Source organism: Thunnus albacares, chromosome 4 (genome assembly GCF_914725855.1).
Source record: "Thunnus albacares chromosome 4, fThuAlb1.1, whole genome shotgun sequence".
Classification (NCBI taxonomy): Eukaryota; Metazoa; Chordata; class Actinopteri; order Scombriformes; family Scombridae; genus Thunnus; species Thunnus albacares.
The window spans coordinates 19,912,469-19,922,632 of record NC_058109.1 but is presented as its reverse complement, the minus strand read 5'-3'; the positions used below and the strand labels follow the sequence as shown (position 1 = coordinate 19,922,632).

At 40.2% G+C, this 10,164-nt stretch overlaps 1 protein-coding gene across 1 annotated transcript; it reads left to right on the top strand.

The window, feature by feature from the left end:
• The first annotated feature begins 1,455 nt into the window (after positions 1 to 1,455).
• On the top strand, positions 1,456 to 9,338 carry LOC122980213 (transmembrane protein 88). The gene is made up of 3 exons (XM_044347989.1): positions 1,456 to 1,831; positions 2,748 to 3,041; positions 7,285 to 9,338. The coding sequence occupies exons 2-3, from the start codon at positions 2,748 to 2,750 to the stop codon at positions 7,510 to 7,512; spliced, it is 522 nt and encodes a 173-aa protein (XP_044203924.1). The 5' UTR covers positions 1,456 to 1,831; the 3' UTR covers positions 7,513 to 9,338.
• Positions 9,339 to 10,164: the final 826 nt, after the last annotated feature.

The window sequence follows — 10,164 nt, the reverse complement described above, 5'->3', positions numbered from 1 at the left end:
TCTCTCCATGCAGCAGAGTGCAAAGAGTGAGACCCGGTGCTTACTCTTTACTGTATGTGTGACCTCTAGCAATGAGCACATCTTAATCCCATTTTCTTGGGCTGTTATCTGATTATCTGACAACACTGACGTACATTTACTTGTGTAAACCAGAGATCACTTGACCAGACAGATAAGAAGATGAACAGGTCTAGTCTACGAGCAGCTTTTAATTTTAATTTAGTTGTAAGAAATGTTCTGTATTGGCTCTATAGAATGAACTGTTAAAGGTTAGAAGAACTAATATGCTGTCCATTGCCAACCAGCTTATCTAGAAAGTATGCACTGGATCCAGAACTTTGCCCTTTATGAAATTTCACAACCATTTAGTACATATTTAAGCTTACAGAAATAGCACCATTTTCTAATAAGGAACACTTTATAGAGGGTTTTTAAAGGATATGGTCACAATTTTTCAAATCTGTCTTAAAAGTCGGCAGGTGTCCAAATTAAGAGAGAAAGTAGTAGTGATGGGGGACAAAATCCACAGTTCTCTTTTTATGCAAATGTATTTAAAAGTTTATATGAAGCTAATGTAAAAGTGCGGCCCATCCAAATTAGTCAAATCAATTGGATATCTTCCAGGTTTGGCACAAGCTCTCTCTTTGGGGCTGTTCAGCTGCAGTGGAAGGATAGTAACAAAAAAAGAGGTAAATTTGGATGGCTTAAGCCTCACATTAGCCTCAGATAAACTTTTAAATATTTTTTTTTTTCTCAAAATGAGGACTTGTGGATTTTGTTGCCCACCACTTACATTGAAAGCGCTTGATGGTTTAAGCATGAGGATGATTGCAGCAGCCTCATGCCTAAACTTTCAATGTTCATATGAGCACTTGATGGTTGTTTAAAGACAGACTTGAAAAACTGTGAACCTATCCTTTGAGTTGTAACTAATGGCTTACTTAATGGCATTTGCTAATGGTTTATGTATCAGCTAAAAGCCATTAACAAGAACAAGTCTTTGGTTGCCAGGCTGTGAAAATCCATTTGGTTGGTTGTTTATCATTTCTATTTGATGATAATGTTATTATACTATTGTATTGTATTCCATTAATAAATGGTATTTAGTTACTCATTTTGTGATAAACCATGCTTTTAACAACACTCCATGAAGTGTACAGTTGTTAATAAACTGATTTTGGAACTGATTCTCTGCAGCCAATCACCTGAAGGTAAGAGGTGCACCTGCCCATTTATGAATGAAAGATCTATCAAAAGGACAAAAAAGTGTGGTTCTGGGGACCCAAAGTTGTAGGCCTATATATTTATGTAGGCCTACATGTCTATAACAGATATATATGCCAGAAAATGTAGAACAATGACGTGGGTGTCTGATACCCCACCCCTTTGTGCTCCTCAATCTTTTCTCATCATTTTGTCATTAAAATTTTTGCAGGTATATTGGAGCAACAACAGTGAGGCGGTGTGGAGATGTGTCCGCGTGTGTCCTGTTACAAAACTGAAAACAAAAATACATTTTAATTTCTTATACAATAGTTGTTTTTTTGTGTGTTTAACTGCTCTGCGGCCGCGTGAGCGCGCACGGGGCAGTGGTGCGCGCGGCCCGGGGTCGCTCGGTCCTCGCATCAGCATCACTCCGGCAGCGCAGGGTTCAACTCACAGGTGCTTCTCTCCGCTGCTGCTGCTGCTGCAAAAAAACAAAAACAAAAAACAAAACCTGGCACTATAAGTATTTATTTGATTTTGCACGGAATCTAGGAGCTCCGGGACGATCTCTGAGAGACGATTTCAACAAGAACGCTCGAGGGATTAACGGGATTTACACTTCAAGGTAGGCAATAATTATTGATTTAACGCTCTGTTATATCCTTACATTGGGCAACTCCATCATATGCATGTAGTTAATGTTCGTGGTTTAACTGTTTCTTGAGAGAAAAAGCAGAGTAGCAAAGTCTAAAATAAAATATGAACCCAAAATACACATTATTCTAACTATCAAAGATAAAAGAACAGCTGGGTATCTGACGAAAAGCAAAGGATTAAAAAAAAGCTTTGCTGAGGCTGCACTGAGGACCAGAGCATGTTTTGAATCCAGTATGATGCTCATCTGTCCTGGTTTGTCTCTGCAGCTTAGCAGCAGGTTGTTCAGGTTTTGGACTGATTCAATCGTATTGACAGACAGTCCGGGCTTTAGTGACAAAGCCCTGATCGATGAGATTGATCAGAGGAGCGATGGGAAGACAGTTAAGTGGGTCTGTGTGTGTGTGTGTAAAGTCAAGCTATAGGTTCCTCATTTACATTGTCTAATGAGTTATCGGAAAAAATCAGAGGGCAGAGAGCGGACAGGGGTTACTATTCTTATTTAAGGTTTTAAAATTCAACATGCATGCAAAAATCAGATTCAGCTGAAGCAATCGGCAGCCAGTCTGGAGAATAAGGGCACACTTAAGGTGTTTTGGGGGTGTGATTAAACATGAGAGTGATGACAAACTAAGAAAAATCAAATGCAGATATTTTAAAGACTTGTTTTTCATCAGTTCTTTTCACTACTCACACCACTTAAATGGGGACAACATGGGCTCACAGTCCACAGGAAACAACACAGCATCTTATCATTTTGTGGTTGTCACATCTCTTTTGCATTCAATAAAGTAATGAGGCTTACAGATCAAGAATGTGCCAGTTAAGTAACCAGACGTCACCCTCAAGCTTCAAACCTTTCCTGAAAACATCTCTTTGTCTCTCAGATGTGTGGTATGGACGTAGACCTGGATGACGGGGGTTCAGGTGAGGAGGAAAAAGAGGAGCAGCTCTGGATCGGGGAAGGAGTGAAGATGCTGCCCCCTCCCGTGGCCCACAGTGGAGGCAGCGCATGGGGCAGCCGCAGGGGCAGGTGCGGCTGCGTGGCCTGTGGGGCAGGTCTCATTCTCTGGAACCTATGCGTCATCTTAGCCAGTGCTCTGCTCCTGGCTGTGGTCTTCTGCGTGGTGCTGCTGCCTGCGATGCTGCTGCTCTATGTTGGTTTCCTCTGCCACTCCAGGGTGAGTTGTCAGCAGCACTGTGGTTATACTGTGGATATTATTCTGTTGTTTATTGTCTTTGTAGCAGGAGACTTGACAGGAGAGTTGACGGGATATAGGTCTCCGAAATGCAGGTTGTAAAGTTATAGCTGCATCTCAGATAATCCTGCCTCTGCATGCTTAGCTGCAAGATACTGAGCTGATGTAGACACTAGCAAAGAATCAAGACTATGCTATTACAGGATACTGTTTACTGGTGGGAAGAATCATGGTACAGCGTCTTTCAATTAAGCACCAGTGAAATATTGTGATTTTTTTTAATGATTTCTGATAGTTGAGTTGTCCAAAAAGATATGTGATGTTTTACAATTTATCAGATTTTTTGCTGCAAATTATGCCCTCAAAGATTTTTCACTCACTTGCCTCTCAACAAATGGGTTTGTCATATGGAAAGGAGTGGGCACATCCAGTGGCCTAGAGGTTAAGAGGCATGTCATTTAAACACAAACTTTTATTCTGATCAGGAAGTACTTGCATGTCAAACCCTCTCTCTCTCCCCATGTTTCCTCTCTGTATCTTTACTGTCACTGTCTAATAAAGGTAACAAATGTGAAAAACAAAAGTAGACAAGATTGAATAACCTTGTCAAACTACAAAACATTTATTAACATTACAGATTTACTGGAAACAAACATACAGAGTATAGTGTTTGGGTAACTACACTACTATATGTATTTAGAACAAGATTCAATGCATTTTAAAATGTTAATATGCTAATAAAATAAATATAATAAAATATTGATACTTGGCTTCCTCATCACGGTACAATTTTGTTCTCCAAAATATCACAATACTTTCCATCAATGCTACTGTTTATCCACCAATAACCTTATAAGTATCAAATTTTGATTTGGTCACCCATGGCAACCCTGCACTACTAATCACTATGCTGGATGTGTCCTTAAAACCATGTAATTGGGGCACCCCCCCGACCTAGTCGTCTGAGACATATGCTACGCAATGTCCCTGCTGCGTCCCAATCAAAAGTGGTCTAAGTGGTCTCTGGCAGGAAACTTTCCTACTTTTCTTCCCCCATGTAAAGTCCCCCATGCAGCTCAGAGTATAAGAGCTAAAAGCTGCGTCATCAAAGGTTTCAGTCCTTCACTTTGGAACAACTAAAAGATTTGTGTCCGAGGACCTGAGGGGCCGTACTGGTTCATACACTGTAGGCATCTGAGACATGTAGGCTGGTGCAAGACCATGATGTGTTTTAAAAACAAGTAAAAAAAAATTAAAATCAATATGGAAACTGACAGGGAACCAATGTCAAGACTCTGAAACAGGTGTAATGTTTTGTCTTCTACTGGTCCCAGTCAGCACTCGTGCTGTAAAGTTCCGAATCAGCTGTAGTTGATTTATAACTTTTTTCTGTAGACCAGATAGGAGAGCATTACAATAGTCCAGCCTGCTCGATTTAAAAGTGTCCATTGGTCTTTCTGTGTCACTCAGAGAGAGAAATGGTTGCACTTTAGCAATATTTTTGAGGTGATAAAAAGAAGATTTGGTGACAAACCCCACATGAGCCTTAAAATTCAGTTCTGAGTCAAAGACCACACCAAGGTTACTTGCTTGTTTGCTCAGGGTAAGTCAAAGGGAATTTAATTTTATGACCAATTTCTCTCTCTGAGCCTTAGAACCTATGACTAAAATTTCAGTTTTATCCTGGTTGAGCTGTAAAAAGTTTTGTGACATCCAGACATTCATATCTAAATAAGGTCTATAAAGAGAATCAATTAGTCCTGTGTCATCAGGAGACATAAAACTGTGTGTCATCACCACAACTATGGACAGAGATGCTGTGTCTCCTGATGACATCTCACCCAAGGGTAACAGATTAAAAAGAAGTGGTCCTAAAATTGATCCTTGAGGAACCCCACAGGTTAATATAAAGGTTTTGGAGATGTTGTCATCATTTGCAACAAATAAGTCAAAGTTAAAACAGTCAGTCTTAAGGAATGAGAATATGAAGAAACGAGAAAAACTTTTGTGCCTGTGTTGAGGGCCATTAAAGCAATTATACCAATAGCAGCTTTATCAATATTTCATAATAACAGTAGATCAAATAACTACTTGAAGTGAAAGGTGTTGCTTTTAGTGACAAACCCAAAGAGAATATCACCAAACTCTGCAGTTACCCTGAGCTCTATGGAGTGTTGCTTCGTTTTTCAGCTCTTTGTTTTGCTTTTACAGCCCTCAACTTTGTTGTTATGGTTCACTCTCACCGCTCTCATCAGCGCCATTTTCCTTCACAGCAGGAAGCTGTTTTCAGCATGACAGCAGACAGACAAAGTTAGTGATTAGCTGGTGAAAATTGTCTAGCATTTAGCAGCTAAAGAACCACATATTTCCCACAGGAATTTCGGAAGAACAAAACAGTGCTAAAGGAGAGTGAATATTGGACTTACGTTCAAAAGGTGGCCAGAAATAAGCAACCATCTGCTAACATTTTTACTGTATCAGCTTTAAAAATGATTGTGTCAATGTTGTGTTTACAACTTGTTTCTGTTGCCTCCAAATGGCCAAAAAATGACCTAATGTAGGTTTAAGAGGACAGTGCTCTGCTCCAACATGATGTATATTACCAATCTTTGACAAGGAGGAATTGCACTACTCCTGCCCACTCCGTCTCCTTTAACTTTACTGGAAGTTTAGGCAATGTAATTTGTGGAGAATGGCAGGTTAATCTCTTAATAAAAGTGGCACGGATGCCTGGAGCCTCTGTTGGAAATAAACAGATAAGCAGAGCCTTAAGGGAAAGTCTTGGCAACATAAGTTATACGCCTACACCTAAAATCCTCTCAACAAAGGTATTTAGGCTTATTCTTTATGATGTTCTTATTGCTGTTTATTGTGAACAAGATGTCCATCCAAAGGACATTAAGTCCAAACTTAGATGTTGGAGCCTGTCTGACAGTGTTTTTGGTTAAGAGGTGAGGAGACGGGTGCGGCTCATTTTTTGTGTTACACGGTGAGCTGACAGATCACCAGTAGAGGCATCATGCCAAATCATCCTGTGAAGATCTACAGCTCTTTCCTTGGCTCACCTCACCCCACCTTCTGACAGGCCATCTCTGATACAATTGGTCCTTCTGCTGGTGGCCTTGGTTGTCTCGGTTATGAATGATTTGGTTTCCGGAGGCAGAGAAGCATATGACAGAGCAGACAAATTAAGAACATGCAAAGTGTGTGCGTGCAATGAGACAATAATCATGATTAGGGCAGAGCAAATGTCAGTTCAGAGCAAACAATTACAGACAATGTCAATCAAAGAATTCTCCTCATTGTGACGACAGACTGAACATGGAGAGAGGGGCCCACTGAGAAGACAAGGCTGTCTGGTTTGATGCCAGCACCAGCTGTGCACAGACTCACTGACAACACTTGGAAAATGCACTCAGTGAAAACAGTGTGCACTTGACAGACATGTGTGTGTGTGTTTGTATGTGTGTGTGTGTGTGTGCGTGTGTGTGTGTGTGTGTGTGTGAGTGGTAAACACTACTGTTGCTAGGGTACACTGTAAGAGGTGAACTTCCTTTTGAAAAAAGCTTACAATAGGAAATTGTTTAACCCGAAAAGGCTTCAGACATAATCAAATCATTTTGAGTATGTGTCTGAGTGTGTTTGTGAGTTTTACAGAAAAAAGGAGATAATGTGCTTGTACTCTATGTATGTATGTATGTATGTATGTGTGTGTGTGTGTGTGTGTGTGTGTGTGTGTGTGTGTGTGTATAACCCTGGTGTTTGCTCTTGTAGGGATGCCAGTGTGCATTTCTGCAGCTGTGACTTTCAGCTGCTGACCTCATGTGCACCCTGATCTCACCTCTCGCTTTTTCTCTCCTCATCTGTTCATTGTTTTTGCCCTCTTTCTGCCCTTTTTCATCTTTTTCATCTTCTCCCTCCCGCTGGCTGTCGCAGGTGATTGACAGCTCAGAGGGTTACCGACAGCTCTGAGCCAGTTCTTATCTGAACTGTAGAGGGAGGCTGGGAGAGACTCTGTCACACCCCGCTACCCACACGGTCTCACTTCTGCACCCTGAGCATATGCAAACACACACGTGCACACACTAATCACACCTAGTGAATGACAAATCCTACCTCTGTGCTTTGTGACAGAGGAGGAACAGCTCCTGCTCGTAAATGTCCATCATGTCATCCGGAGTCCTTCTGTCTACTGTTATGATCCCCCCTGTGTTTGTCCTCATAGGTCCTTGACGCCCGTTCTGCCATCTGCCGTTACCTTGACGACAACAGCTGCTCCGCCCTCATCATCCTGGGCTTTGTGATGATGTCGCCGCTTGTGGTCGTGGCGGCCGCAATCTTCTGTGGGCTGCTCCGAAGGTTTCGACTCCTGCTTCTCATTCAGCCCATCACACGTGCCTGGTACCGAGGGCGGCTGCTGGACTGGGCGGGCAGCATCCACGCCTGGGTCTGATCAGGACCAAATGGGAGGCTCTGAGGGTCGGACATGTTAACAGTCAGGATGGATCAGAAAGTTAAATCAGTTTAAACTAGAGAGAGACAGGAGGTAGACACATTATCAGGAGGACATTGTAATATATGCAATTCAATACAATAAGTCCAACAATAAATCCTTTATTTCTGAAGCTTATGATCAGTTTTTGTCAAGACTCAACTAGATGGTTGGTTTTAACAGAGAAATACGCTTTGCTTTCTAGCTGAGAGTCAGCTGAGAGGATTGATACCACAATCAATTGATCTTCTCATTGAAATATTTCCCAAAATGTCAAACTTTTCACTCAAGGCCAAGTTTTATGATGTGTTTGTATTGGATTGCATATTGGAAGCTGTCTCTGTTATTTTGTCTACCCCCCTTGTACATTTCAGGTCATTTTGTGATTTGCTGAGTCCAAAAAATAAGATTGTGCTTAAGTTCATTGTAGCAATCTCCACCTCAGTCTTATTCGGCTTCACTTTAGAAAGTTAATGATATTCTGAGATACAATGAGTGGCATCTTTATACTTTAACCTCACATACAAAGATCACATAGAACATATTCTGCACTCATTTTATTTAAGTGAACAAACATTTTGGGACAGCATAGAGGAACGTACAGGAGGAACATAACTATTTTAATCTTTTTGAAGAGTAAAGGAGAAATGTAGGATTTTCAGACAACTTTCAACTCACGACGACTCAAAGAACTTTCATTTTATCTTGACAAGGTAGTAGTTTGATCACAAACTGGTGTATGATGACAGTATTCAGTTTTAATTTGTGTATAAAATGAATATTTTTGTGGTTTTGTATTGCCTGTTTGCTAACTATGTTGACATGGTTACATATGAGACTTTCTCAGAAATGTATTGCTGTGAGGTTATTTGTAGTTTCATCAGAACTTGAGCAAGAAGTAAATTTGGTCCAGTATGTTGGGGCTCAATTCCCTTCAAACACCCTCAAAAACAGGGTGAAAAATGTAAAAAAAAAAAAAAAAAAAGCAGCATATAAGTACTTTAATATCATCTGTGATGGGAATTACTGTAAAAGGACAATGATGTTTGTACTTCTTGGACAAATGTAGCATCATTAGCAGTCATGTCTTGTACGAGGGTGTATTGGAAACATATTTCATTTTAGTGGGTCTTCTAGATGACATCGTGCTATTAAAAAAACCAAAAACAAAACACCATTATAAAAACAACAGAAGTTGACAGAACGACAAAGAAATGGCTGTTTAGTGGGATCCAGATGTTAAAGTGGGGTTTGAATCATCAGAATAGGAGCTCGTTCTGCTGCCTCTTTGCTTTCTGGTCATTTAAATTCATCGGTGACACATGTGCCGCACATCCTTTTTATCTGTGTGTCCCTGCTCGCTAATTAAGTGTTCAGATTTGAGCTTTCATTTCTCAGAGGAAAGCCTTGAATCATATTTTATGAGGAGCAGTTATTACTTGTCCTTTGTGGTTCTTATCATATTAAAATATATTGATTTTCATTTAAACGTATTCATTTGTGTGGCTTGTCTGTGTCTGTTCATGTCTGTGCTGTTATTGATCCATTGTATGTAAATTGTTTGTTTACAATAATGAAGCCCTGTTGGTTCCAGTATTGTAGCAAACTGTACAGGAAAAGGGGTGAAATCTATATCTTTTTATTTGGCCATGTTGTGTGCTGGTAAATATCACAGCTGGAATAATTTATTGGAAAGATTACGGTGGATAATCAGGTCTGATTTTTGTTTTTCATTTCCAAAACAGACACACATTTGTCATGTTCAGATAAATAAAAAGAGAACCTTTTCCCCCCAGAGTGTCTCTTTTGTGATGTGATCTGTTTATAAAGGTTTTTTGAGTAATGATTGATTCTGACTCTTGCACACGCACAATACACACAGAAAAAGGGCACTAAAAGGGGCATTATGACCCCAATGTCTGAACAAAACAATATGAGAAAGTCTCTGTCACAACCCTAATCCTTCACCCTTCTCACCCTCCATTTACCTTCTGTTACAGTCTGGACAATAATCAATACTAGTAATACATCCACACATGTGCAGTACAATTGACTAATTTAGCTAATTAAAGGAAATTGTTGTCACTGATTACATGGTCATGTAGTGTGTCCTGATGATGTATGTAGTCCTTTGAATTATTCAGCACTGTTCAATGGACAGCTGCATCATCATTCTCCTGTTTAGAGAGCCTGCAGTGTTGACATGTGACTGCACGTGTTGTGCATTACGATTTCAAATCTGAGCCCTCAGATCAACCCACAGTAGGATGGTTGTGTTTACTTAGTTGTCTGTGTTAGCTCTGCTTACTGGATGTGGATCTGTCTCTCTGACAAATATACAGAAACGTCAGGTTAGAACTTAATCAAATCTAAGCCCTTTTGGAGCACACAAAAAATGGATCTGTAGTGCTGAAAATTTGACTTTTATTGAAGCAAAGTTCTTGTATTTAGACATTTAACATGTGAGAAGCCTGTCTTTGTTTGTTAAAATAAGACCAAAAGTTGTAAGAGTTGTCTGACTTGTAAATAGCCTAGTGTTCACGCCAATTTCCAGCTCATAATTACAACTGGGAAATTCAGACTTTTCTGTAGTCGCTGATGTAGCCGACTTGG